This window comes from Phascolarctos cinereus, unplaced genomic scaffold, assembly GCF_003287225.1.
Source record: "Phascolarctos cinereus isolate Bilbo 61053 unplaced genomic scaffold, phaCin_HiC Scaffold_3;HRSCAF=262, whole genome shotgun sequence".
Taxonomy (NCBI): domain Eukaryota; kingdom Metazoa; phylum Chordata; class Mammalia; order Diprotodontia; family Phascolarctidae; genus Phascolarctos; species Phascolarctos cinereus.
Window position 1 is genome coordinate 166,024,088 of NW_027555736.1, and position 25,548 is coordinate 166,049,635.

The following is a 25,548-nucleotide window of genomic DNA, read 5'->3' on the forward strand; positions in this document are numbered from 1 at the left end:
AAAGGGATCATGAAATGTGAGTTAAGAAAATGTTCTAGTAAAGAGATACAGGAACTTTAGTAGGGAAACATGGTAGAGAGTTTTTAGGTGAAGTTCAATGGAAGGAAAGATAGATGTGATATTGTACACTATTGACCACTTGGATAGAAAGAAATAGACAAGAGATTGTAAAAACAGATCACAAGCCTATATTGTAGTATGACACTGTAGTAATGGAGAGGTTCAACTCTCTGCATATCATCCAGAACTTTTTCTGTCAAAACCAAAATAGCTCATAAGTTCTTGTTTTGTCTTAATAATTTCATTTTTTTTTAAATGTAGAGGGGGCAGTGAAGGAAACTTTTATTCCAGATCTCATTCTGACCAATAGAGATGAACTGGTTGCTAAAGGTGAAAGGATGAGAACCTGGGTAGAAAATGATGGAAAGTTACCATCACAGAATACAGCACAGATAGAGAAGAAAATAATGGACAGTCTGACATGCTTCCTTGATTTGGAAAGAGATTTCTTCTTCAGAGAAAGGATAGATAGGAACCCATAGCCTAAAGCCATAGCAAGATGGCAAAATCAAGGGTATGAGTATCTCTGTAGTTGAGGTGGATAGGAGGAATAGGTCATGGGAACTGAGTAGACTATTGGAACATTTGGGTATTTGAGGGATCAATACACATGATTAAGGAATTTGGACTTGATTCTTTTGGCAGTGGGGTTAAGTAAAGGTTTTTGAGCAGGGAAGAGCAGAGGATGTTGTCCTAAGAGTGATGTAAGATCTTAAGAATAAAATTCTGAAAACAAAGAGAAACAGTTCCAATGAATAATAAAGGTAAGATGCCAAGGACCCAAAAAAGATGATAAGCTAGAAAAATGGGCCAAATAAAATAAGAAATCCTTCACTTGCAGTAAAAAAAAATAATAAACTTCCAAGGTCCAGGGTAGGGGAAACATGGACCCAGTGGTTTGGGACTTGTTATTCTCAAAATTAATCTATATACTTGGCACATGTAACTTGTATTATAATTATTTGCAGCTTTCTTATGTCCCTACTAGAATCTAAGTGTCTTCAGGGAATGTATTATGTTTTGTTTCATCTTTATAGAAGACAGTGTAGGCATTTAAGGAATGTTTGTTGAAGGGGCAGCTAGGTGGCGCAGAGGCTAGAGCTCTGGCCTTGGAGTCAGGAGGATGTGAGTTCAAATCCAGTCTCAGACACATGACACTTACTAGCTGTGTGACCCTGGGCAAGTCACTTAACCCCGATTGCCTCACACACAAAAAAAGGAATGTTTGTTGAAAGTCAATCCTGTTGAGTACTTTAGAAAAATGAGTTTGGCAGTTGGGTGAAGGATAGATTGAACTGGGGAAGGACTTGAGAAGGGAGACCAATTAGGAGGCTGATACAATAGTCCAGCAGAAAGGGGGGGACCATCCGAACTCAGGTAGTGGTTATGTGAGTAGAGAGAAATGACCATATGAAATCAGTAGAGTGTATAGTGCAGTGCCTGGAATATAGTAAATGCTTCATAAATACTTATTCCCTTCCCTTCCCATAGAGGAAAAATGTTATAGAAATAGATACTGTAAGATTTGGCAGCTGACTGGATACATGGGACAAGTGGATGAATGAATGAATGAATGAAAAAGCATTATAAGTCAGATATGAGATGAATCCATGACACATGTCATCATCATTCATATCTCCTTTTTGGTCTACTCTGTGTCTTAGCTCTTTGAAGCAGTACAGGACCTGACTGCAAACATGTGTACAGTCACCTGGTAAACAAAGACTACATATTGAGTTGCTGACTCTTCCCTCGGAGAATTAGTAACCAGAAACACGTGGGGGAAACCCCCTAAAGCAGAAAACATCGGAAGGAATATAAAAGAACAATTGACCACAGTAGCCAAGACAGTGAGGCACTCCCCAGATCCTTACTTGGCTATTCATTTCAAGTTTGCCATGTGATACTTGTTAAACATTGCCAAGTCTTGACTGGTAGGACAGCTGTTCATTGATGCTGTTTTGCAGCACTGATTTTACCTAAGTATCCACGTATAGGTAGAGCTGCTGGAGTTCAAATAAAACAAGAGGGATGGGTCACCAGGCTCTAACATTTATGGATTTCCCATGAGAGGCAGTGAGGCAGAGTGGGCAGACAGCTAGCCCTGTAGTCAGTAAGAGTAGAGTTCAAGTTCCCCATCTCACTTCTGATACATGTTGTCCATGTGACCCTGAGCAAGTGATTTAACCTCTCAGTGTCTTTGAAAATAAGTCAGGAAGCATGGCTTAGAGAGGGGCTGTGAAGATAAGACCAGAAAGTGGATTTGGGAAGCAACTGAATGAACTAGACAGCTGCCAATCCAGATTTATCCCAGGTTAGGAGTGTGAGAGCTTGGTCTAGAAAAGTCTGAGTGAGGCTTCCTTTGGGGATAAATACTAAGAGAATATGTCAGCAAAAAAGGAGGGAGCTAAGAAAGACAAGCCCTAGCTCCATTTACACTTTCCTTAAAGACCAAGATCCCCTTTTCAGATACCTTGTAGCTTTATAACCTTTGCCTTCTGTTAGATATTTGTAAATCTGTTTCCTAATGGTTAGAGAGCCTATGGAAAGGTCATGTGTATATCAGAGGGACAGCAGTGGTAGAAGAGGGAGAAGCTAGGATCCTGGGCCCATTTTTATATGTAACAGAAGGAACATAGGTGAAAGAAAGGATCATGATACAAAGGGAGGTCTGGAGTCCCACAGGTGAAAGAAAGTGGTTCTGGGTCAGACAGCCCAGGGCCAAGAAATAGTTTCATAGTTGAAGGCCAGAAGGAGATACCAAAAAGACATTGCATTATGTTATTTGGCAAAACAATAAATGAAGACATTCTGGAGGTCCATAGGTTAGACTTCCAATCTGTAGCTACAAAAGTGGACTTAGGGGGATTGATGTGCTGTTGCAGGGAAGTTTCATGTGACTGTTCTCTATCCTCACACAATGGGAAGAGAGCTAATTTTCAGGCTCTCTTAAGGAGGTTCGAGGCCTAAGACAGTAAGAAAGTAAGAAAAATAAATGTTCCTTCTTCAAAAACCAACCAAGTTGCATAGAATTATGTACTTAGTAGCCTAAATGACCTTTTAAATTAGAAAAAAAAAGTATATAAAGGAAAATTCAGAAAAGGGGAATGGTGGGGCAGCTAGGTGGTGCAGTGGATAGAGCATCGACTCTGAAGTCAGGAGGACCTCAGTCCAAATCTGGCCTTAGACCAAAAACTTGATACTTACTAGCTGTGTGACCCTGGTCAAGTCACTTAACCCCAATTGCCTTAAAAAAAGAAAAAGAAAAAAGAAAGAAAAAGAGAATGGAAAAGGAAAATGCTGTATGTGCCTTTTGAATCCCAAAAACCATTGACTGACCTGCCTCTTTACATAATAGTGTTGTACGGAGACGCTCAAACGTTTTGGCCTCAGGACCTCTTTACACCCTCAAAAATTATTAAGGACTCTTCCCCCAAGAGCTTTTGTTGATGTGGATTATGTCTATCAATATTTACTGTATTAGAAATTGAACTATCTTATTATTATGAAAATAACTGGCCTCAATTCAAATATGGAAAGAACCATGCATTTGGAGCCTCAAAACCTAGGTTCTTGTCCCAGCTTTGATACTCACTAGCTGTGTGGTCATGCGTCACTTAGATGTACATTTCTAGGTGGTTCCAATGCATGGAGTGCTAGATCTAGAGTTAGGAAGACCTAAATTAAAATCCTTCTTCAGACACTTACTAGCTGTGCGACCTTGGGCAAGTCACTCAGCCTTAGTTTCTTCATCTGTAAAATGGGGGTAATGATAACATCTGCCTCTTGGATTACCGTGAGGATCAAATGTAATAATATATGTAAAATGCATTGTAAACACAGCTATAATTATTGTATTATTCACTCTTTCTAGGTCTCAGTTTCCTCATCCCTTTAATGGAGATAATATTACTTTTATTACTTCTAATTTAAAGCACTTTGTAAAGTATAAACCACTATCTAAATAAAAGCTATTATTACTATTATGCCTTACTTCAAGACTCACACGCATTAGGACAATGGGGAAACGCTAATGTTACAGTTGTTAGCTGCCAACTTTTCAATCCTGGAGGCTTCCAGCCCTAGCCCTCTACTTCCATGGCCAGGGGTCAAGGAAGGGGATGTGCCAGCAGCCTGTGGTGTGTCTGGTAGTGATCCTTCTCTCCAGCCTCAGGATATTTGGAAGGCCAATGAGCCGTGGGCCTTCCCTTCTTCCCAATGACTCACATGCCTGTCAGTCCCAGAGAGATGTAGACAAAGGCTACAACTTCCATGACCTCTCAGGTGGCAGATTGCTCATTATTAACCTGTTGAGGGCCCTAAAAGATCTAGTACCTAAATTTTGTCATTCCCAAAAGCAGAAGTTGTTGGTTTATATGTGAAATGGAAATACTCCTAAGGCTGAAAATGATGACTAAGCACCAGCTCCCTAGGGTGAAAACCAATATTGTTTTTGTCATTCTTACATCATTATTACAATTTAGCATTTATCTCCCCACCCATTGCCTGCACCCGAGGCCAGCCTAGGCCAGTGCTTTAAGAAATCATTTTTCCTGTGGCAAAGCTTCTCTCTCTGCCTCTCTATGTTCTTTTGCAAAAAGGTGATGGACAATTAAGCTTGGAGCATAATAACATTGACAACATCTGCAGTCCCAAGAGCTCCCAGAAAGCGACTGACAAATCATAACCATTGCAGAAAGTGCTTTGAGCCCCCTAAGAGAATACAATCACCTGGGGTCAGAACTCTTGGGCAATCAACATGGAAACGTATGATATGGCCCAAGACACATGTTACACAGACAAAGAACCCTCCCAAAGGTGGTGATGTAGCTGCCAGTCAGATTTCTTATGATAAAACTGAGTTTTAGAAGCAACTGCATCTTTTTTTCCTAGCTGTGGTAACGAAGGGATTAAAACCATGACCTTATTGGCCCTATTTATTCTTGCCAATCTATAACCATTTTTGCCCCCCTACCCCAATTCATTTCTCCATTGCTAAAGAAAGCAGGGAATTTCACTCAATCATATTTTCATTGCCCACTAAACTCAATTTTGCCTAAATTGCTAGATAAGGAAAACACACCAAAGTGCTTACTCCATCAAAACAGGCCCCTGTCGCATATTGGCAAAAAAATGAAACTCTATTAACCCAGGATGCCAAAGCTGATAACATGAGAGAAAGGTGCTTAAAAGATTAAAAATGGTTGACGTCATAGTTTGTCAATTACTTATCCCGTTAGTGTTTTCTAGGTTGCCATCTTTTCTTTTAGGAGATTGCATGAGGTTACATCTTCTCCAATGTTAGAGTGTAAACTCCAAGAGGGCAGGAGTATTTGCTTTACATAGCACCTGGGATGTTGCTAACTGCAAAAGTAAGCTTGCATTATGCCTTGCTGACTGGCTGGCCTCAGGGCCACATCACTTCTCAAGAGCCTGTTTCCTAGAAGGTCCAGAAGGTCTCTGGAGGGACCAATGCCACTCGTGTTAGATCCTAGGATCATATGCCTAGATCTGGAAGAGACTTCGGAGGTCATCTAATCCAATTTCCTCATTTTACAGGTGAGGAAAGTAAGGCTGTTGAAAGTTAAATGACTTGCCCAAGGTCACATAGATGGTAAATATCAGGGGAGGAATTTGAACCCAAGTCCTCTGATTCCAGAACTGTTCTTTCCAGTGTGACACACTGCCTCCCAATAGGTCTAAGGACATGGGTATGATTCCTAGAATAGCGTCAGAAAGATCACTGGATTTGGAGTATGAGAGATAAGAGTTTGAATTCAGGCTTATGGACTAGATGTGTGTCTCTAGCCTTTACCTCTTTGGATTTCAATGTCCTCATCTGTCAGGTAGGATAATAATACCTGCTCTACTTACCTTGACAGATAGTTAAGAGAATGCAGTTGGGTAATAGATATGAAAATGACTTGAAAAAATGAAAAACATGATACAATAGCTCATCATTATAGCTCCCATAAAACATACCATACTATGGTTTTGAAGTACTTTGCTAATTTTGTGTACAAATTAATAGCTGGGGCCTTTGATAGAGATGCCTGTGCACATATGGATTATGATAATAATAATAGCTGATATTTATATAGTACTTTAAGGTTTGCAAAGCACTTTGCATACATTATCTCAACAACCCTGAGATAGGTGCTATGATTATCTCCATTTTACAGATGGGGAAACTAATGCAAAAACATTAGAAAGGATCAAGTATGTTTTGGGCAGCATGAGTGGATTGCTTTATTATTGTTCCTTCCTGTTTCACAGATTGGTGATGATGGTGGTGGTTAAATTTGGCAATCCACTTTCCTTCAGAAAAAAGATACTAATAAATTATGGCATCAGTAACTATTGACAGGCTTCCTGAAGAACACACAGGGACTAATTTTGGCTTTTAATGTTTCTATAGGGCCTGGATAAATTTGCTTCATTCCCCAGGTAACCTTAGTGTAACAGATTTTTCCAAATATTTAACCTAAATGTGATGTACTGTCATGGAAGCCCATTATGTTTACTTCTCTCCTCATCAATTACTCAGAAAATTGATCCCTATTCTCTCTATTAAATCCCTTTATGCTTCCACTCACAGTTATGCCCCCATACCCCCAACTTTTTCTTTGAGCTGTACACAGTCAGTTCTCTTATTTTTTACTCTGAGGCCTTCATTTGCAAATATTTATCACTTTTAGTTGGTCTCCCATGAAATCTGAAACATATTTCATCTAACCATTTAAATTCAGGAACACAGGTACTTGCTGCTCATTACTCTATGAATCAGAAGAAAGAACTATCCCGCCTGCCCCTTGCTTTCTTGCTAATGATCCTGCCCCTTCCCTGACAATAACAAAGGGAAGGGCAGGAGGCCACAAGAGTCTTCTATGAACACACACCTTCCATCGGTCCTGGCATCCATCCCCTTAACTCTGCAGTTCTGCCCTCCAGATGCTTACCACATAGACTTCACAGCAGATGCAGAGACCACTGTTCTTGGTAAATGCATGCGTTATGTCCAGTAGAGCTGGTCTCGTCATGGGTCCACCAGTTAAAACAATACACTGGGGCCTACAAATGGAAAATAAATGATAAGCACTAGCCATGGAAATAGAATCACATGCATAGGATCACAGCGTTTTGGAGTTGGGAAGGTCCTCAGCAGCCATTCAGTTCAAAGCCTATTCAAAAAGAATCCTCACTAAAGTCTATTCCAATTGAAAACCTCAAATGAGAAGGAACTAGCCACCTCCTAAGACAGCCCATTCTACATTTGAACCTCCATCATTGGTAAGACTTTTTGCTTTTTCTGACCTCAAGTTTAAATTTGCCTCATTACAATGTCCACCTACTCCTGTTTGGTTTGGGGCCAGATAGAACAAGATGAACTCCTACTCCACACTCAGTCCTTCACATATATGAAGACAGTTATCACGTCTCTTTTTGCCCTAAGTCTTCTCTGGACTAAACATTCCCAGTTCTTCTGATTCTTATGGACTGAAGGCCTTCGCCATTCCAGTAGCCCTCCTCTGCACTTTCTTCAGCTTGTCAATGTTCTTCTTAAACTGGGTTCAGCAAGAACAGAACATAATGTTACAGATATGGTCTGATCAAAGCAGAGTACAGAGAGGCCATCGCCTCATTATTCCTGGAAGTGAGGCCTCTCTTAATAGAACCCAAATTTGCATTGGCTTTTTTGACTGTTACATAACCTTGGTGATTCGTATTTAGCTTGTGGTCCACTAAAACTCCCAGAACTTTTTTTTAGACAACTGTACTCTAACCATGGTTTCCCCCCTGCTGTACTTGATTTTTTTGAACCCGAGTATAATTATTTACATTTATTTATTCATGTAAACATAGAGCCAGGACTACAAAAAAGCCAAGTGATGACTATAAAACTTATGGCAAAGATCAAAAAGTACTTAATTATTTTTTTTGTTAAAAGTTTTCATGGGGAGTTGCATTTGGGGAAGACTTCTTGGAGTTCTTTGAGTTGCCTGCTGTCCAGACATTTTTGTAGGGAATCAACTGGAAGAAAATGATGAAGTAGGGTAAAGTTTTTCTCAACCTCAAGCCTAAATCTGCCCTTCTACAGCTCCTGTCCCTTTCCTATCCTTAGTTCTGCCTTCTGGGGCCAAGAAGAATTAAGGTTAAACCTTTTTCCACATGCTATCCCTTCAAATACTTGAAGGCCCCTGTCATGCTTCTCAAGTTTTCTCAACAGATGGCAAGCTCTTTAGTCTTTACCTGCTTCACCTGTGGGTAAGGCTACTCATGCATGGCGATATGGGAAGCAACAGGAGAGGATGGGCATGGCTAAGAAGGGATGGGAAATGGCACCAGATATTATGGGTAGGGACACGTAGTATTTTCATGGATAAAGATCTGATTTTTTTTCTAAGAATCTGTGCTTAGCTCTTGGTCCAATTCGGCAAGAAGATGTTCTTAAAAAGCACTACGGTGCTTTGTAATTAACTTTACCTGAAATTTTTCACATGATCTTCTACAGTGGTTAATTCCAGCGCATTGTCTAAAGCACTCACATAGGAAAGAGCTTGAGTAGAGGATCCCCAGTTCACATCTATGGATGAAGAGAGATGATGACAGAATAAGCAATGTTTAGGGTTTTTTTTTTCTCCTTTGAACTAGGAACAGCAGAGAGCACTAAATCTGAAGTCAAGAAGACCTGAGTTCAAATCCAGCCACAAATGCTTCCTAATTGTGTGACTCTGGGCAAGTCACTTCACCCTGTCTGTCTCAGTTTCCTTCCCCCATAAAATAGGGATAATAATAGTATCTACCTTCCCTGGTCGTTGTGAGGATTAAGTGAGATAATGTTTGTAAAGTACTTAGCACTGGAGCATAGTCCTTCTTAATAAGCAAATGTTTCCTCTCCTCCTCCCTCCCTCCCTCCCTCCCTCCCTCCCTCAGCTTCACCAACAGAAAAAAAAAAGGGTCAAAACTGGAGGAATCACAATGTAGAGTTTATAAGATCATAGGTTTAGAGCTAGAAGGGACCTTTAATGGACATCTAGTGCAACCTCTTCTCTTTACAGATTAAGAATTAAAGGCCGTAGGAGATTTAATGATTTGCCCATAGTATCACAGGTAGTAATAAATTTCAGGATTTGAACCCTCATCCTCTCATTCCAGGGTCAGAGTGCTTTCCATTACACTACACTGTGTTTCTCAAATGTCTGAGAGAATGTCTTGTATATTCATAAACAATACCCAAGAGTGGGAAACATTGTTTCTGTGTAGAGAATGTCTAGCTAAGCAGGAAACTGTAAGTCATGTAGCCTTTTATTGGGTTCTCATTTCGGGGAGGGGGTTGTATGAAGATCACATTCTGGGCAAGCAGACTCAAGAAGTGAGTCAGCCCACGAATAAGATCCGTATGCCAAAAACAAAGAGCTTAAAGGGCCATTTTCAAGGGCATGAGAGAAGGAGACAAAAGGGGTGGATGTGCAAGCAGATGGTACTCAGCAAATGTTTTTCTGAATAAATAAGCTAACGAAGTGGGCAAGAATTCATGCAAAATGGATATCCCTAAAGAGCTTTACTGATTTTCAGTATTTCTTCTAGATCTGGCCCTCCAAGGATTACTTTATGTGGCAGGGGAGAAGAGTCTGCTTCCTTTTTCTGTTTCATCAAACTTAAAGGTAAAAAAAAGGATGTTCTAACTTTAATGAGTCCAGAGAGTCTCAGAGAAAGGAAGGGGAGCCCCCAACCTTCTATAAATCATCTCTGGGATGAAGGCAACACTTTCCCCCATCAGTCTTATTCTGAATAAATCAGAGAAATGGTGGGCAGTAAGTATGGGGGAAGGTCAGTTGATGCTAAGCGACCATTTTCAAGATATTTCGATGCTTGGAGCAGCAAACAACCCCTCTGCCTCTTCCCTAGAAAACTCGGCTATCAAGCAACCAGTACGCAAACTTGCCCATTGGTTGTTTTCTATGGTTAAATGGAAAGTGGTGCTGACAACCGTGGTTGGTTCATCAAATATGATTTGACAGCTGTATAATGAAAGGGCCTTTCTGAGCTTACCTGGCTTTTTGTATGTCACATAGATATAGAGGAAGAACTCAATAACATAGGTGATGACAGCTGCCCACCAATTTATAACAAACATGACTGCACAGCACAATATGGCTCCAGAAAGAGATACCCACATGTTGTAAACCCCATATGCAGGTCTCCAGCCTGAAAATCAAGAACAAGTTTATTTAATTCAATTCCATTCAACCTCAATTCAATTCAATATTTATTGCATCCACTATATGTGAAGGACTGTGCTTGCTGTCGGGAGAGACACATAAGACATAACCTCCGTCCTCAAGGAGCTTATAATAATAGCTCATAGATCTTATTTTATATAAAGTTTTACATGGGTCAACTAATTGTATCTTCTCAATAACCAAATTCTGAATAATAGATCGTGAAAGAATTGCTATCCCCATTTTACAGATGAAGAAGTTGAGGCTCAGAGAAGTTACATGACTTGTTCAAAGTTATATTATTAGTAAACAACAGTAAGGACTCAAACCCAGGTCTTCTGACTCCAAATTTCATGCTGTTTCCATTGTTCTATGGTGCCTCATCATCTAGTAGGAGGGATAAGTATATCATTAGAATGCTGGTTATAATCTCCAAGTGCTATCTCTGACTACCTTCTTGATAATGAGGTAAGTCATGTGGCCTTCTTGAGTCTCCATCTCTTAATATACCACTTTGATCATGTTACTCATGAAGCATACATTCCTATTGCTGGCATGCAGGGCTTTATGTAATCAAGTTCCAATCTGTCTTCACAATTTTATTTTATACTGGAAATATTCTGCCCCTCCCTCCTATTTAACCCCCCCCCCATACTGGCTTCTCTGGTCTTCATGACATTGCTTGTGACAACTACTAGCTTAGCATAAGATTTGCTCATTTCTCTGCTTGTTGAAATACCCCCCTTACTTCGAGGCCCAGGTCAGGTATCACCTCCTCCATGAAGCCTTCTTTGATCATCTCCTTCCCCATAAAAGGAGTGCAATTTTTTGGCAGCACATTCTTTATAAGTGCTTGGTACAGTTTATGTCCTTAATAAGTGTTTGTTATTCATTATCACATTTTGCCTTACATTAGAATTATTTGTACACGTCTTCTACTACTTAGTAGATTGTACACTCCTTCAAGGAAGTGTTTTTAGTTTTGCATTCCTAACACTTAACACAGTGCCTTGGCTATTATACAATTGGTGTTTAATACATGTTTATTGTTGAATTAAGAAAAAAACCATAAATCACAGATACCTTACTCATCAAACATAAAACATTTTTAAAATATAATTTTATTTTTATATACATCATCCTAAACTGATTTTGTGGATCAGTAACTTTTTTTTTTTGGAAGAAGGGGCTCCCTTCTAGGGTCCTTTTCTAGGGTCCATCTGTCTTGGTTAGATATCTTTCAAATCAGATTTCTGGAAAAGGAGACAGCAAGAAGGAAGGGGAGAAGCTTTAACATCACACAAATGGCTCTCAATGATAATTGTCTGATAGTCAAAAAGTACTGCTTTGAAGAAATAGTAATCCTGAAAACCAAGATTAGGACCATGAGATCATCTAAGTTGGAAAGAACCTTGGAAATCCATTATAGTCCAACATCCTAATTTCACAGATACAGAAACTTATCCAAAGTCACTTAAAAGTAGCTGGGGGTAAAGTAGATAGAATGCTGAGTCTGGAGTCAGGAAGACCTGAGATCAAACATGGCCTCAGATACTTACTAGCTGTGTGACTCTGGGCAAGTCACTTAATCTCTGTCTGCCTCAATTTTCTCAACTGTAAAATGGGGATAATATTAGCACCTCCTTCCCAGGGTTGTTGTGAGATAATATTTGAGATAAAAATGAGGTAATATTTGTAAAACACTTAGCACAGTGACTGGTTTGTAGTAGGCACTTCATAAATGCTTTTTTCTTTCCCTCCTCTCCCTGTTCCCCTACCTCCAACACATAAACACAGATGAAAAACATCAGAGCTGGGATTCCAATTCAGGTCCTTTGACTCCTGTCCCATTAATGTGGTAGGGATTTAGGTAATGGAAGAAAAAAAGTGGCAGAGGTACTGAGAGTGGTGGGGGTGGGGAGGAGCGCAATGGGAGGTGGCATGGTGAGGAATTAGTCTTTGGTTTACAATTTTGAGCCACTATTAATCCAGGTAAAGAAATATATTGAGGTCATCTGTATTTGAATGATAGTTGCCCACCATGGATCTGCCTTTACTCTGCTCAGTAGGTAATTATGGAAGCTACTCATCCTTTTTCTCCTCTGTACCACTGGCAAGAAGCAAATTGATAGTATGGAAGTTTCAAATATATACATTTATTCCACTTCTTTGGCCACTTTCACCCTGGAAATAAATAGCCGTGTTTTTCTACTGCTGAAATAAATGTAGTTTCTCTAGCAATGAATAATTTATTGCAGCAGGAGAAAATTGACTTTACGGTTGGTCAAGAAGGCCATTGATCATATGATTTCCCCTTCAATTTCAGAAGTTATCCCCCAACTCACCGACATAGAGTGGATTACACTGCCCACCACCAGGATATAAGTATAGAGATGCTTATAAATTCAGTTGTGCAACCATGTTATCCTTCCTCTAATTTTTCGGAAGGGAGGAGTGAGGAGGCAGGAACAGGATAGATGACGAACAAAGGGTTTTCCAGTTCTTTGGTTCATTCTGAAATATCAAACACAACTTACCTGGAGATTTTGCATAAGATGCATGAAAACAGGAGAAGTTAATAAGTGCATATGAAGCCAAGAAGAAGTTGGAGATGATGGGAGCAATGATATTCAGTTCCGCTGTGGAAGAAAAAACACAATCAGATACTAACATATGAAGGATGAAATCTAGGACTGAACAACTATTATAACCTAGAAACATGACCTTGTTTAGATATTGATGGCATAGCTGGCTTCTATCAAAATTTAAGGAGTTGGTGGTTTTTCTTCAGGGCTGTATTATTTGCTGGAAGTCTATAATCAACTGGATCTTAAATTTATAGAGTAGTGGGCAAGAAAAAATCCAGCCAACAGGCAGGTGGGGCAGTAGAGAATTTTATCCCAATGCAAATTACAGGTGGGATTGAGAAGAGGACTGAAGGGCAAAACAGATGAAACCTTCACTTAAGTTTCTGAAGGAATCACATGGCAAAAGTATTCAGCTATTCTGTTCTCTTTAAAATTTCTCTCTGAAATTAAGCATCATCTCACCCCTGTCTTCTTTCTCTCCTGGACTACTTTGAGCAAGCTCCTACTCGAACTATGTAGATACTCTATGTAAGTTGCATAAAAAGGACCACAGTATGGAGAAATGGCCCAAGTGATTTGTACACTTTTCCTGTCAATAAAATATTCATAGAATATTAGCTATAAGTCCCTTGAAGCCAAGCAAATGCTTAATAAATTATTGATTTTTATCTTTATGTCCCTCGGATCAAGAATGGTATCTTGCATATAGTAGATGCTTTATTAAATCAAATATAAAAGGGGCCTTAAATGTCACATAGTCTAAATTATGAGACAGACGGGTGACACAGTGGATACAATGCTGTGCCTAGAGTTAGGAAGACTAGAGTTCAAATCTGGCCTCAAACGCTTAATAGCTATGTAATTCTGGGCAAGTCACTTAAACATTTTTGCCTCAGTTTCCCCATCTGTAAAATGGGGATCCTAATAGCACCTCCCTCCCAGGGTTGTTATGCAAATAAAATGGAATGTTATTCATAAAGTGCTTTGCAAACCTTAAAGTGCTATATACATATTTGTTATTATTTGGATATCTATATAAATTCTAGCTCTTGATAACATATGCAAAGCACTTTGCAACCTTAAAGTCCTATATAAATGATAGCTATTATTATTATTCCCATCAATCAGTCAAAAAGAATTTATTAAATTCTACTCTGTTCCAGGCACTATGCTAAGTGCTGGCCCTACAAAGGTAAGGTCCCAAGAGGGGAGGTGTCTTGTCCACTGGGACACATGTATACAAAGTGCTAGAACCCAGTTCTCTTAATTCTCAGCTTAGTGTTTGTTCCACTATACCAAACTGCTTATCATGAAGCCCCAACCATGGAGGGGGAGGAGGAACTTTAATGATATATTAGCTATCTCATTCAGGGGCTCATCACCTGAGGCAGTCTGTTGGAGTCTATGGATACCTTCACAGAATGATGTTCTTAAATGCATTAAATAAAATACATAAGAATACAAAGGAAACCAATTGTATTGAATTATAGCTATCAAAAATTTTTTTAGAAAAGTTCACAGACCTTAGGGTAAGAACCCCTGATGTAGTGGATATATATAATGGATTTGGGTATGGCTTTGTATAAACACAGGACTGACATTAATCAGAGTATGATTTCAGAAGCTCCGGGAAGTCTCACTGCCTCCCCCAAACATTTTCCCTACTTGCTCATTGATGCTTCTAATTTTTTAGAATTTTAATTTAATTCTTTAGGATTAATTTTTTAAATGTAAACTCCTTCAGGTCAAGAACTGTTTTCATTTTAATCTGCGTATCCCCATCCTGTACAGTGCCTGACATATAGTAGGCACTTGGCAAATAATTCTTGTTGAACTGAACTGAACAATTGGCAATGCCTTTTGTTTCACAGTTGAGGTTGGGATAGGGGGAAATCTTAAAACAAAAATACTCTTGGGAAATGCAACTCATTGCTTTCAATTTGCATTAAAGTATAACTGACTAATATAAGAACAATCCCAATTAGTCCAAGATTTTTGAAGTTTAATTTTTAAAGCTTTAAGTTCTTAAAGCTTTAATTTTTAAAGTTTAATTTTTGACAAAGGGAGAGATCATTAGAAGCACAAAAAGCTGGGTGAAGGAGGACTGTGAAGGGAATGAAAACAATAGAGAAAGAGAAGACTGGAGTTGCAGACAAGTGACCTATTTCACAGTGTATCTCAAAGGTGGGTACACTAAGAAAAGCCCATCTTTTCTTTAGTGCAATTTGATAATGCACTAGGTAAAGCATAAATCTTAAAAACCTTCATGCAGACCTTTTTGATAAATGATTTCTATACCAGGAAACCAGGCTCTCCCAGTCAGAGAGATCTCTGAGCATACCCGTGGCTGTGCTGGAATCAGCTGTAACCAGCTCATCAGAACAGGTTATTAAATTTTCAACGTGAACATTTACACCTCAGAAATCAGCAAATGCTAAAAATCATTAGGATTTGGTTTATTGTTTTGTTGATTGTCTAGACTTAAGAAAGCAATGGAGAAAATGTTAATAATGCAGTTTAAACTTGAAAGTATATTGTCAGTATTCTCCCTTACCTATGGAGACTGTTATTAAATATATACAGTATGTACCTGAACATATCTCAATTCTATTGGTCCTGGCTTTAAGAAAACTTAGATGCAGATCGTATCTTATTCTATATCACTATAGAGCCCTGTATGGCATATATTCCTCTGGGTTACTTGTATATCTGGGGCCAAAACATTCAGTCGGTTTGAAATGAGAGGAAATATAGGTCTTAATCTCAACCCTGTCATGGTACATATGATATAGGCAATATCATTCAGTGACTCCTCATTTATCTAGAAGTAAGACTTCTGGCAATGGCTGCCATTTGGACCACAGGCAAGAAGCAGAAGGTTATGATAGGATTTTAAATGTTGCCAAGACTCTGGAATAACTGTCACAAAGCCCATGGACTTTGGTATATTTTGTAGGAATGCTTTTGTAGGAATCAGGAAGATCGAGGGCCTTCATTAGAGCTTATTAGCCCAGGTTACATACAATTCCAATAATGTTGCTCTTGTCATTTCTAAGACCATAGGAAAATAGGAGGAAATTAGAAAAGGCAGTGCTTTACAAGGCAGTCTGCTGATGAATACACCAAAAACCAAAGGAACAACAGACAAAGTACCGTATTGTAACATATTAGAAGTCGATGGTGATGAGGATGGCTTTTAGTCATCAAAAAAGTTAAAAGATGTTCATTCAGTGGGTGCTGCTTAAGGAGGTAGTGGAGGATGTCCTGCGTTCTAGACAGATTTCCATGAAGTAATGAAAATTAAATCTGACACTTAAAGAATTCAGCTTCAATTATATGGAAAAATTACTTACATGGAAAATAAGCCCAAGAATGCCAGGTAAGTGAGGCATTGCTATACTTTGTTCTTTGAGGTTGTTCTTTGATCTAGAAATCTGAAAGAGCAATATTTGCCTAATCCTTGGTGATCTTGTAAAGATTTGGTAATTATGGTTAAATTCCTCTTCAGTGGGAGAGTGATGGGACTAGGTCTGTTAATTAAATTATGTCATAGGTAGGAATGGTTTGTTCTGCATGTTGTAAACATGTGCAGGTGCCAGGGCTTCTTACAGCCCACATTGCCAATGCTTTGTCACACACACTGGGACCCTAATGGTAACATAGCTTACGGTAGAGCAAGGAGATCCAGGCTGGAGCTGGTGAGTTTGACCCAAATGGGGATTTTGCTTAGTAAGGGAAGGTAATCAGGTGCAGATTTTGACACTCATTTGCCCACTTCCAAGACATAGTTACATAGATTCAATTCAATTAAATTCACCAAAAATCTGTTAAGCACATATTAATGCAAATAATTGTGCTACATTTGAGATAAAGGTGTATCCCAATCTGTACCCTTACATGTAGCCCAATGGATAAAAACCAAATACAGTCCCTACTTTCAATGAGTTTTCATTTTTGCCACATGTAAGTGGAATCTGGGCCTTTTTTTAAATAAGAAAAAAATAATGGGCAACAGAATCAATCAAAATTGAGAGGAAAATCTTCCTAATGAACTATTCAAATGTGGAATGGACTGTCTCAAGCTGTAGGGGGTTTCTCTTCTCTGGAAGTTCTCAAGCCATAAATGTGGATGACCACATTCTGCGTATGGTATAGAGGATTCTTAGTCAGGTATGTTCTCTGAGATCCTTCCAACTCTGAGACTCTGTGATTCAGAGTTTAATATTAGGAGTCACATGAGTAGAGTCATAAGGCCAAGTCATTGTACTCTCTCAGGCTCAAAAGGTCACCAGATGTCTCCTTGGTTCTATGTAAATTCCATACTTTCTCATTTCCTTCCTAAGCAAGCTTCACATACCAAAGTAGGGTAGAAAACAAACATAGATTTAAAACTATCGAGTCTACCTTCTTATTTTACAGATAAGAATACCAAAGCCCAGGTTGAGTGATTTGCACAAGGTCACACAGGTAGTAAACCTCAGAGGCAAGATTTGAACACAGGTTCTCTGCCTACAAAGCCAATGTTCTTTCCACTCAACCATGCTACTTTACCTCAAACTACCTTTCCAAATCTGGAAATAAAGGCAAATGCATACTCAAAAGTGTTCCTTGACTTTTAGTGTTACCAAGAAACCCACTAACCAATCAGAATGAATGCCATGGCAATAATGAAGGTGAGAATATATCCTCTTAGAGGTTCATTGTTTTTCCCATATCCTTTTGCAAAAAAATGAAGACCTTTGTAGATATTGTCCTTGCAAAGAGCCTGATGGAGAAAAAGGAGAGAAATCAGTCATTTATATCTGCACATAGTCATTACCCAGAAGTGACTCTTAAACAAGGAGATTTTTGGAAAGATTAAGTGATGTACAATACTGTAGCACTGGTTAGCATCTGTAGTTTATCATCCTTTATATTATTTGCATCTATCTTGAATATGTGGCAGATAGAGCACTTGGGCCAGATGCAAACATTAAAATGTTTCTGAAAATGATTGCTAGTGAGAATAAGCGTTTCAGCTGGATACACGTAGAGAGAAATCAAAGAGAAGAAAATCATGTTTCTGGGGATACAGTACCTGGAAAACTTTTGGTGCACTGACAAGAGAGGCCAGAGCAGAGGAGAGAGTTGCAGAGAAGATCCCAGCCGTGATTAAGGGTGCAAATCCTGAGACCATGCTCATTACCTTTAGAGAGAACAAACGCTCAGGTAAGGATAAGGTTAATACTTCTGGAAGAAGGGGACTGCTTCTGTAGGTGGATGTTGCTCCCAATCTGTTCTCGTTATACTTTTCTCACTGTCTTGGGGACCAGGGATGGGGTGGCTCAGATCACCAGATGCAGGGAGCCTAGAATTGTGCAAAGAATGCTGGACTGGGGACTCAAAGGAGCTGGGTTCCAATATTTTCCACACTTGCGGCCTCAGAAATGTTTCTTAATCTCTCTAAGCCTCATTTCCACATATGTAAAATGAGAGGATTAGACTTAATCGTTTCTAAGGTCCCTCTCCTGATCTATTTGGGTTGGGGGTCCCTCCTCTCTTTCACTACCACTAGTCCTCACCTAGTTTCTGGGCTATTCATTCTTCTCTGGGATTTCCTGACCTAGAGGGACAAAACTTCTTCCCTTAAGTTTGGCCAAGATAATGGCTGGACTTTTCCCCCCAAAACAGTGGGAAAAGTACAAAATAGCAAAGAAATGGGTTACTGGAAAGTCTTGCATTAAAATAGCCATAATCTAGTCAGACATTGACTAGCACAACTTCCATAAGATGCCTTTCTCCATATCTGTTTTTGATCTTGGCCTACTGTCTTCGTCTATCATCTTTCCTACCTGAGAAGTCCTTTTCTTGTCTTTGACTTATTTGTTTGTCTGTGCCAACAGCCTGAGTATGTTATATTCACTAACCATTAGTTGAAGCCTGGCTTCTTCATTTCTGGCTCATAGTTTTATACTAGAGCCCCATCCACATGACTCTAACAAAAAAAGCCCTTAAATCTCCCTTTATTTCCCTGTTTTCAACCTTGTGTCCCTTGTCCAATCTCCAATCAAATTGGTTTTTCCAGTTGAGGCTACTTCCAGTCATTCAAGGTTACAGATCTGCCCTATCTATTATTCTTCAATGAACATTTGACCCTTTCCTGACCTAGGGTTAGGAAAAGAACCAAACTATTGTCTTGGGTGCATTTAAGAAAAGAAAAATGTCTATATCTAGACCAGCAGATTCTAGAGAAACCTAAATATCTCAGGAACCAAGTGAGGAATGATAACAGCCTAAGAGAAGGAAAGGGGTCTCCAGCCCAAAGAGGAATAAATAGACCAGGCATAGTGATGGACATCTGTAATCCCTGCTACTGGAGGAGGCTGAGGTTGGTAGATTTCTTGAGTTCAGGAGTTCTGAGCTGTAGTAGGGGAAGAGCTGATTGGGGTATCTGTATTAAGTCTAGCATCATGGTTGAGTCCCTCTGAACTGACTCGGGTAAGAAAAATGGAGCAGGTTAAAACCCCATGTCAATCAATATTAGAATTGGGCCCATGGGTGGCCACCGAATTTCTAGCCTAGTTGAGATATGGAGACCAGGCTAAAAACAACAACAGTTGGAATAAATAATGTAAGATTAATCCAAAAGAATAAAAAAAATCCATACAACACCATATCAGAAAGGTACATCTATTATCTTGGATGACTGAAGATACCTTCCACTGAGAAAACAGTTTGGTATGAGATTGGAAAGGAGACACATGGTTGGAAACAGGAAAAGAAAGGAGGGCTTTTTAGGGCTTTTTGATGAAGTCATTGTGGACAGGACCCTAGTATAGACCTAATTAGAACCAGAAGTGAATCCAAACTTTTCCCAATGACTGACTAGTGAATACATTCAGGATACTGGCAAAGACAGAGAAATGACTCAAAGATAGGAGAGAGAAGGTAGAGGGAGACGCTAGGCCATGATCGGAAATGGATATGGGGCAAGGTATCCCTCTGAAAGCTAGAAGAGTCAATGTTTGGCTAAATTATAGTACAAGATTTGGTACAAGATTTTTATGTTCAGTCCTTCCCTCCCCACATCTCCCAGTAGTTTTTCTTATTGACCTAGAGGGACAAAACTTCTTCCCTTAAATTTGGCCAAGATGATGTCTGGACTTTCCCCCCAAAACAGTGGGAAAAGTACAAAATAGCAAAGAAATTCAGGTGCTTCATTCTACAGATACATGAAACATATAGTGATGATTATAACAACTAATTTAAATTGTGCTTGTAGGTATTCCTTTACAACCCTGTGAGAAAATGCAAAAATTTTAGTTTAAAACTACACTAAGACTTTTAGAATACACACACACACACACACACACACACACACACACACACACACATTTGTGTGTGTGTTCAATTCTCATCAACAGTAAGGGAAGGGTGACTAGGGAAGCTCACCAAATAGATGTAAAAAAACAGGATTTATGTCATCAATTAAAAAAAATCAGATCCTAAGATAAATGTTGCTCTTTGCACTTCCTAGAACTCCATTTTCTTGGCAAATGGCTTCTGAATAGTTTTTTTTTCTTTTCCTCATTTCAAAAGCTTCCAGGATTTTTTTTTCCTAGTTCTTTCCTCTCTTTGGTATATTTGAGTTTTCTTAGATGATAGGAAGTTCATTCTAACAAAATATGGCATTTGAATAAGGCTTTGGGAATAGAATTATAATGTTAAAATGTTTGTATTTCAGTCTCTCTTCTTCATGCCCATGGAAGAATATTTTCTATTTCATCATTCAGTTATTCAATATTTCATTATTTCCTCTGTATTTACTGAACAGTGGTTTTGGGTCTGATGCAAGATGAGATCCTGCCCAGTTAAGGCCAGTTTTGCAGCTAATACCTTTGTTCAAGCTAATTTGTTTTTTCTTGTTGGACAATTCTAATAGATAATAGATTCATTAAGAGTTGACTGATAAGAAATTCTCCTTTGGCCAGCCTCTTGGGATAATTATTTTTGTTTCTAACCCCTTTTGCCTATGCCTGTGAAGACTCTCAGACATTCCTTCTTATTCTAGTCTGTCATCTCACAGGCTTTTCCAAAGCTATAGCCGATCTTCAGAATGTCTTCCACTCCTTGAAACATTATGCCTTCCCCCCTCAATCCCTGAAGCCTTCTTTAATTAGAAGAGAGGAAATGTGGCTTAGCAGATAGTAAAGAAGCAAATTTGGATTAAGAAAGACCTGGGTTGGAGACATACTAGTTTTGTGACCATTGGGAAAGTCACTATCCATGCCTCCAGGCACTCTCTAAGATTAAAAGTTAGCTGGCCCATTGGACAGAGGGTTGAAATTAGAATTTAGTAGAATCTGTTCAAATTCTTCCCCTGACTCTTAGTAACTGTGTAATAATGTCACGTAATTTCTCTGAGCATCATTATTCTTATCTTGCAATTAGTGAACTGAATTGGATGACCTCTGAGGTCCCTTGGAGTTGAAATCTATGATTATTTCTAAGTTGAAGACTTATGGCATTGGTGGAGGGAGTTTCCACACTAAGAGTTTCCCATATCAATGAAATAAATCATATAACTTGGCTGTTCTCCTCCCTTTCACTTTAAAAAAAAAAGAGGTAGTGGCGATGGGATCATCTATCCCATTATCCAATTCCCTTTATTTCTGATTCTCTTACTACCACACTAAATGGGCTTAAATTCTATTGTTTGGATGCAAAAAATTTAATTTATATATTTTAATAATCTTTGTGCATCCTTAATTTCACTGTCATTATGGGATATCTTAGACTATAAATTCCTAAAGAGACTGACTTTATAATTACTTGTTTTATGTTCTGTATTGTATATAGTGGATTTATAAGTGGGCGTTTGGCAAATAATTTCAAATCTTAAATATTTGGTGACATTGGGTGAAGCACTTTTTAAAATGTGAAGGCAAGTAAACAATGCCTCTGAATTTGCGTTGAAGTGTTTAGATAAAAATGTTATGATTGAGCCCAGTTCTTTCTTTGGTGTGCTCTAAGTCTCTCTACATTGTGAACTATCTTGTCATTTTTGCTTAGGACAACAACATGGGGAAATAGCCAACATACTATGTGATATATGTTCTAGCTGTATCAAATCTATAAGAAAGGAAACACATAATTGTAGCCTTGTGGGGGAGGCGGAAAGGAAAGGGAAAAAAGAACAAAGTAAAAAGTGCACTGCAGATAACAAAAGAAAACCTACAAGGAAGCAAAGAAAAGATGGACTGCTCTCAACATAATTCGTAGTATTAATTATATAGGATTTCTTGAAATGGAAATTTATTACTATGTATTTTGAATCCTCTCTTATGTTCTGCTATGCACGACATGCTTTTTTTCCTTTTCTTATTTTGTATTTAACTTTCAATATTTGAGTTTATAGTATCCCTCTTTGCTTTTCTCTATTGTGTATTTAAGTTTTAGTATTTGTCCAAAATAAAAAGAAAAAAAATTAAAAAGAAAGGATACACATAAACTGCCTTCATCCCCTCCCCCTCCCTCCTACCTTGTAGTTTACTACAAAGAATAATAGAAGGAATTTACCAAGTTCCACCTCCCTTAGTAAATGCTACTCAGTGTCACTGTTCTGTGGGGCCTACGTAGTCTGCATTTCCCCAGATTCTAGGTCTTCTTCTCCCCATCTGACCTTAGAATTCCCAAGGTAACCCCAGGAATGAGTATGTGGATATTGGTGGTTCTGAGATCACACACTTAACTGCTTCTGAGTTCTTGACCTTCCCTGGGAGATCTGCTTTGAATACAGATCAGAGAAGCTTTGGGTAAGTCATATTGGTCCCAAAGCCCTGTTGGGGTCCCAGTCTTCTCCAGTACAGCCCAGATTCTCTGGGGAGTTTCCCACCACCAGTGAATTGGAATTGAAGATGGAGGGCTGTTCCAAATATTAAGTTTGGAGTCAGAAGAATTGAGTAAAAATCCTGACACTTCTACTTATTTTGTGATATTCCTCATCCAAAAAGTAAAAGCCTTGGATTAGATGATCTCTAAGATTTCACCTAGTTTGAATTCCTATTATCTAAAATGACTTGCCTACCTAGAGACTCTTCATAACTCTGGTACTGGCTGGTACTCAGAGTTAATAAGAACAGTTCTTTTAGGCAAGCTTGAATCATAGACTAACTGTTTCTGAATACAAATCTTAACAGCTACATTGAACTAAGGCAACTGAAGTCCAATCAGTCAAGGACAACAAAAATTTTAAAATAAAAATTCAAACCTGGAAGTTGTTCATTAGACCATATGGACAGTTTTGGTTTAAACATCTGGAAAAATCGTAGCCCAGACCACAGGCTGCTGAGCCATTACAGTTCATCCCAGAGATGATTGTGTCATTCACATTTCCAGTGGCATCTCGGACAACACAGGCTCCTGTGGAAAGGAAAGGGAATACTTAATTTTTAAAAAATCCTATCCAGTTGAGGTCCATTGAAGAGGTATTCTTTTCTATTTCTGGGATATGACCTGGCCTGTTCAGATCTTTTGTCCTCTACAAAAACTTCCTGAAAATTCCCACCCAACACTGACTTCCCCTTCCTTTAGAACACATTACTTTTGACTCTGGAAAGAGTGTGCCAATTGACTATCATATTGTCTCACCATCTATGGGACTTTCCAGACCCCAAATCCCTTCACAGCCTCCATTCCACTATATGTGTTGTCTTTCCCCTTAAATTATAAACTGTTTGAGAGCAGGGACCAGCTCACTTTTGTATTTGTATTCCTGATACTTTGCACAGCGCTCATTACAGAGGAAGCAATTCATATATTCTTTTCATTAATTTGTTCATTCATTCATTCAGTCTGTGCTACTCATTTGGTCCATATTTATATCCTTTGCTGTATTGCATCATTAGTTTAATTTTAATGTATCAGTTTCTTGTTTCTTGAACTAAATTTTATGCTCCTGGAGGGCTGAGACTATGTCTTATGCTTCTTTTTTTTCCTCTCCTCCCCCATAATAAATAATAGCTATAAAATTCTTTGAACCCTTTTAAAGAAAGGAGCTCTTGAAAATAAACATCGAATTTCCTGCCTTATTCACTGGGCATCTTTGATTTCTCATTTCTGGGAAATGGCCAGCAGATAGATACTCAGTTCTTTGACCCAGTGGGGACTTCTCATTCTTAGATGAAGAATGCCAAGTCCTCAGGGTTGGGAGAGATTTAGAGAAGAGAAGGCAACCATATGGAGGATTTTATTCTAACTGGTTTGAAATTGTTTGATTAAGAATGATAAAAACACTATAGTGTCACTGTTCTTAAGCACCAACATAGCTAAAGTGGTATTCATTCCATTGCTGCACCCTTCTAATTGTTAGGAACCCTACTAGTTGTTAGAAAACCACCCCATGCAGTGTGGGTACACTAGACAGGAGCATTGGGTTCAGAGTCAGAGGTCCTGAGTTCAAACCCTTGCTCTGCCGCTTGCAGCCCATGCCACCTTAGGTATTCATTTAACCTTTCTGAGCCTCAGTTTCCTGCAAAATGGGAAGACTGGGATACTTTTCTAGGATTCTTTCATGCTCTAAAATCATGAAACATTAGCAAAGCAGTCCAGAAATATTTTTATGGCTCTAGATCCTTATGCATTTTCCAGGAATAATCTACCATTGCTCTACACTGTTCCTCCTCCCTCCATGAGAAAAATGCAAGGGATACACATTACCCCAGAGGCTCATGGGAAAATGTGGCATTTAGGGTTAGTCTGGCTGGTGCTGGAGCCATTCCTAATGACATGGGATAAGCTAGAAAACATCCAGATGGTAGAGGATTTTAAAGCCAGGCCGCTGAATGATTCATCCAAAGAATTGGAGATGTTTGGCATAGTGAAGAGTTAGTAGGGAGACATGATGCCTTTTTAAAAAATATTTAAAAGCTGCCATGTGGAAGAGTGATTGGACATACTGGTTTTGACTCCAAAGAGTAGAAATAGGAGCAAGAGATGGAAATTTGAGAGAAATAGATTTAGTCTTGATGTGAGTAATATTTGGAGTTCTACCAAAGTGGAATAGACTACCTCAGGAGCCCCACACACCTCCCCCAGATGCCTTCAATTAAAGGCCAGATGATGATGTGTAGGTCTTGTTGTAAGAGGATTCTAGTTCAAGTGTGGATTGGGCTAAATAGCCTATGAAGTCCCTTCCAGTTCAGAGATCCTGGGACATCTATGACGTGGTCCGTATCTTTGATAAAGGACCTCATTCTTGACTTTTCTAATTAAGTTAAAAAGGAAACTCATTTCTGAAAAACATAACATTCAAATATCTTTTTGTTTTTTGTTATTTTTAAAAAGAAGAAAAAGTCATAGAAGCTCCCCAATACCATAACAATGCCTTTTCTGGAAGTGGAAGGGAACAGGAATAAGCATTTATTTAGTACCTACTATGATGTGAAAAAGGTGCTATTATTACCCCCATTTTACAGTGGAGGAAACTGAAACAGAGGTTGTGACTTGCCCAAAGGCCTCATCCACTGTACCATTAGCTGCTTGAAGACATCTGAATATTCAGCAAACCTCCCCATCCCTAAAACAGTTATTTAGGAAAGGCGGTTAGCAGACATTACCAGGGTGGGATGATGGGCTCTTTGCCCCAGGGTGTTGAATTTAAAGGGCTCTAGTAGCATTTACTTAGTAGCCCAGAAGCA

The 25,548-nt window shown here is 39.0% G+C and overlaps 1 protein-coding gene across 3 annotated transcripts in view; it reads right to left on the reverse strand.

Moving 5' to 3' along the window:
* Nucleotides 1-25,548, reverse strand: part of SLC12A1 (solute carrier family 12 member 1) — a 142,522-nt gene that overhangs the window by 73,070 nt on the left and 43,904 nt on the right. For all 3 annotated transcript variants that reach the window (XM_020976430.2, XM_020976370.2, XM_078151265.1), the window contains exons 11-17: nucleotides 23,121-23,272; nucleotides 17,949-18,056; nucleotides 17,513-17,636; nucleotides 12,821-12,922; nucleotides 10,114-10,269; nucleotides 8,545-8,644; nucleotides 7,020-7,131 (exon numbers count right to left, since the gene is read on the reverse strand). In XM_020976430.2, coding sequence (XP_020832089.1) covers nucleotides 7,020-7,131; nucleotides 8,545-8,644; nucleotides 10,114-10,269; nucleotides 12,821-12,922; nucleotides 17,513-17,636; nucleotides 17,949-18,056; nucleotides 23,121-23,272 — 854 coding nt within the window. The remainder of the gene's footprint in view (nucleotides 1-7,019; nucleotides 7,132-8,544; nucleotides 8,645-10,113; nucleotides 10,270-12,820; nucleotides 12,923-17,512; nucleotides 17,637-17,948; nucleotides 18,057-23,120; nucleotides 23,273-25,548) is intronic.